The sequence below is a fragment of the Phaseolus vulgaris genome, chromosome 1, assembly GCF_000499845.2.
Source record: "Phaseolus vulgaris cultivar G19833 chromosome 1, P. vulgaris v2.0, whole genome shotgun sequence".
Classification (NCBI taxonomy): Eukaryota; Viridiplantae; Streptophyta; class Magnoliopsida; order Fabales; family Fabaceae; genus Phaseolus; species Phaseolus vulgaris.
The window spans coordinates 33579612-33581940 of record NC_023759.2 but is presented as its reverse complement, the minus strand read 5'-3'; the positions used below and the strand labels follow the sequence as shown (position 1 = coordinate 33581940).

Sequence of the window (2329 nt, the reverse complement as noted above, 5' to 3'; positions counted from 1 at the left end):
CATTCATCATTCACTAGTAGACATAATGCCCATATTTACAACATGACCATGTTTTAGGTGGTAACCCTTTTGTTAAAGGGTCAGCAATCATAAGATCAGTGCTAATATGTTTTATTGACACTCTGTTTCTGAACTTCTTCTTTAACGACAAAGTATTTCAATTCAATATGTTTAGCACATTTGGAATACTTGTCGTTTTTAGAAAAGAAGACAGTTGCGGAGTTATCATAATAAATTCTTAGTGGCTTGACAATATTGTCAACAATTCCAAATCCTGAAATAAAATTTTGCAACCAATTAGTCTAAACTATGGCCTCAAAGCATGCCACAAATTCAGCCTCCATGGTGGATGCAGCAATGACTGTCTGCTTCGCACTTTTCCATTCGCTCTTCCGGCTAAAAGATACACATAACCAAATGTAGACTTTCGTGTATCCACACAACCAGCAAAATATGAATCTGTATATCCAATCACCTCAAGATGATCAGATCTTTTATAAGTAAGCATGTGATCCTTCGTTCCTTGTAAGTATCTTAAAATTTTCTTTGCAGATTTCCAATGATCTAATTCTGGATTACTCTGGTATCTACCAAGCATACCAACTGCAAAACTAATATCTGGTCGTGTACAAGTTTGAGCATACATTAAACTCCCAACAATAGATGTGTAAGGTATATTCTCCATCTGTTTCTGTTCCCAATCATTCTTTGGACATTGCATGAGACTAAATTTGTCTCCTTTTTGTATTGGAACAAGAGATGTTGAACATTTATCCATTCTAAATCTCTCTAAAACTTTATTAATATATGCTTTCTGAGACAAACCTAACATTCCTTGTGATCTATCACGAAATATTTCAATTCCTATCACATAGTATGTCTCACCCATATAAAAAGTATCCATCAAGTCTAAATAAAATCCAGTGTCGAGGATTAAACGATAAGTCTCGACAACTTCCACTAGAACCTTCTCTCTATTCCCCATGAAGACAAACTTTTCATTTGGCTTTATGGTTCGGGTTGAAAGAAATCCCTGCATCGTATTAGAAACATGAGTTGTGCATCCATAATCAATTCACCAAGAACTATGTGGAACTTTAGTTAAGTTTGATTCAAAACATACATAATAAGCATTATGCTTACCCTTCTTTTCGAACCAAGTCTTACGTTTCAAACAATCCTTTTGGAAATGTACAGATTTCTTACAGAAATAGCATTTGTCATTCTTCTTAATTGTTCACATAATGTATGGAGTGGTTTCCATGATTCCTCAGTATAGTCTCTTCCTGAACTAACATGTTATGCAATTCATGCATATTCCACTTATCTTTCATAGTGTTATAGTTCATCTCGAAAGGACCATACTTAGACGGTAAAGAGTTCAAGATGAATTGTACAAGAAAATTCTCATCCATTGTCATTCCAAGAGACATAAGTCTTGCCGCAATATAAGTCATTTCAATGACATGTTTGTGCATAGTATGAGAACCATCAAATTTCATGGTGGTTAATGTACTCATTAATGTCCCAGCAAGAGACTTATCAGCTGTTTGAGAGCGCACTTCCACAAACTTCATGAATTCTTTTGCATTCTCGGTTTTAGGAAGAGCAGACTTGATATTGATTGCTATGCTCATTCGCATAAACATCAGGCTAAGTTGGTTTGACTTTTCTCAAGCCCTATAATGAGCTTTCTCCTCATGCTACTTTCATCAGTAATAGTAGTAGGTTTCTCGATTCGAATGGCCAAATCAAGATCCCATACACATAGGTGAAATTGGACTTGTTCACTCCAGTCAGAAAAATTTAGACCATTAAAGACTGGAACAGACGTAGCTTGCGAATGTAAGGCTACAGGAACATATACTGCAATCACACATGTTTAACATTAATACTTCGAGTCATAAACTAAACATATAATACAGATTCAGAAAACATTATATGTATATTAACGTTCTCCTTTGGGAGATTCATTAATACACAAAACTTAATGATGCTAATAGTATTAACTTTATTTGGCAAGATATATGCATTAACTGGAAACACTTGTTATCTTTGGATATACAAGCAAAACTAATAACACATACTCACTACCAACAATCATATCCATTAATTATAAGGACAACTAGTCAACCTTTGGGTTATCCAAAAATGTCTTATAATAATAATTTCCATTTACCCATATATAAATAATCTAGCATCCATTTTATAGGTAATTGAAATAAAATTTATCAGTAATCTGGAATTAAATAAAACTTAAATATTTGATCACTTTGGTGATTAACAAATCTATCATACAAATAATTCCAGAAATTATATCATTAATTGA

At 33.5% G+C, this 2329-nt stretch overlaps 1 protein-coding gene across 1 annotated transcript; it reads right to left on the bottom strand.

Annotated features, from left to right (window-relative positions):
• Positions 1-1229: 1229 nt before the first annotated feature.
• Positions 1230-1637, bottom strand: LOC137815906 (uncharacterized). The gene has a single exon (XM_068619014.1). It carries the CDS (start codon positions 1635-1637, stop codon positions 1230-1232), a length of 408 nt encoding a protein of 135 aa, XP_068475115.1.
• Between the last annotated feature and the right edge of the window lie 692 nt (positions 1638-2329).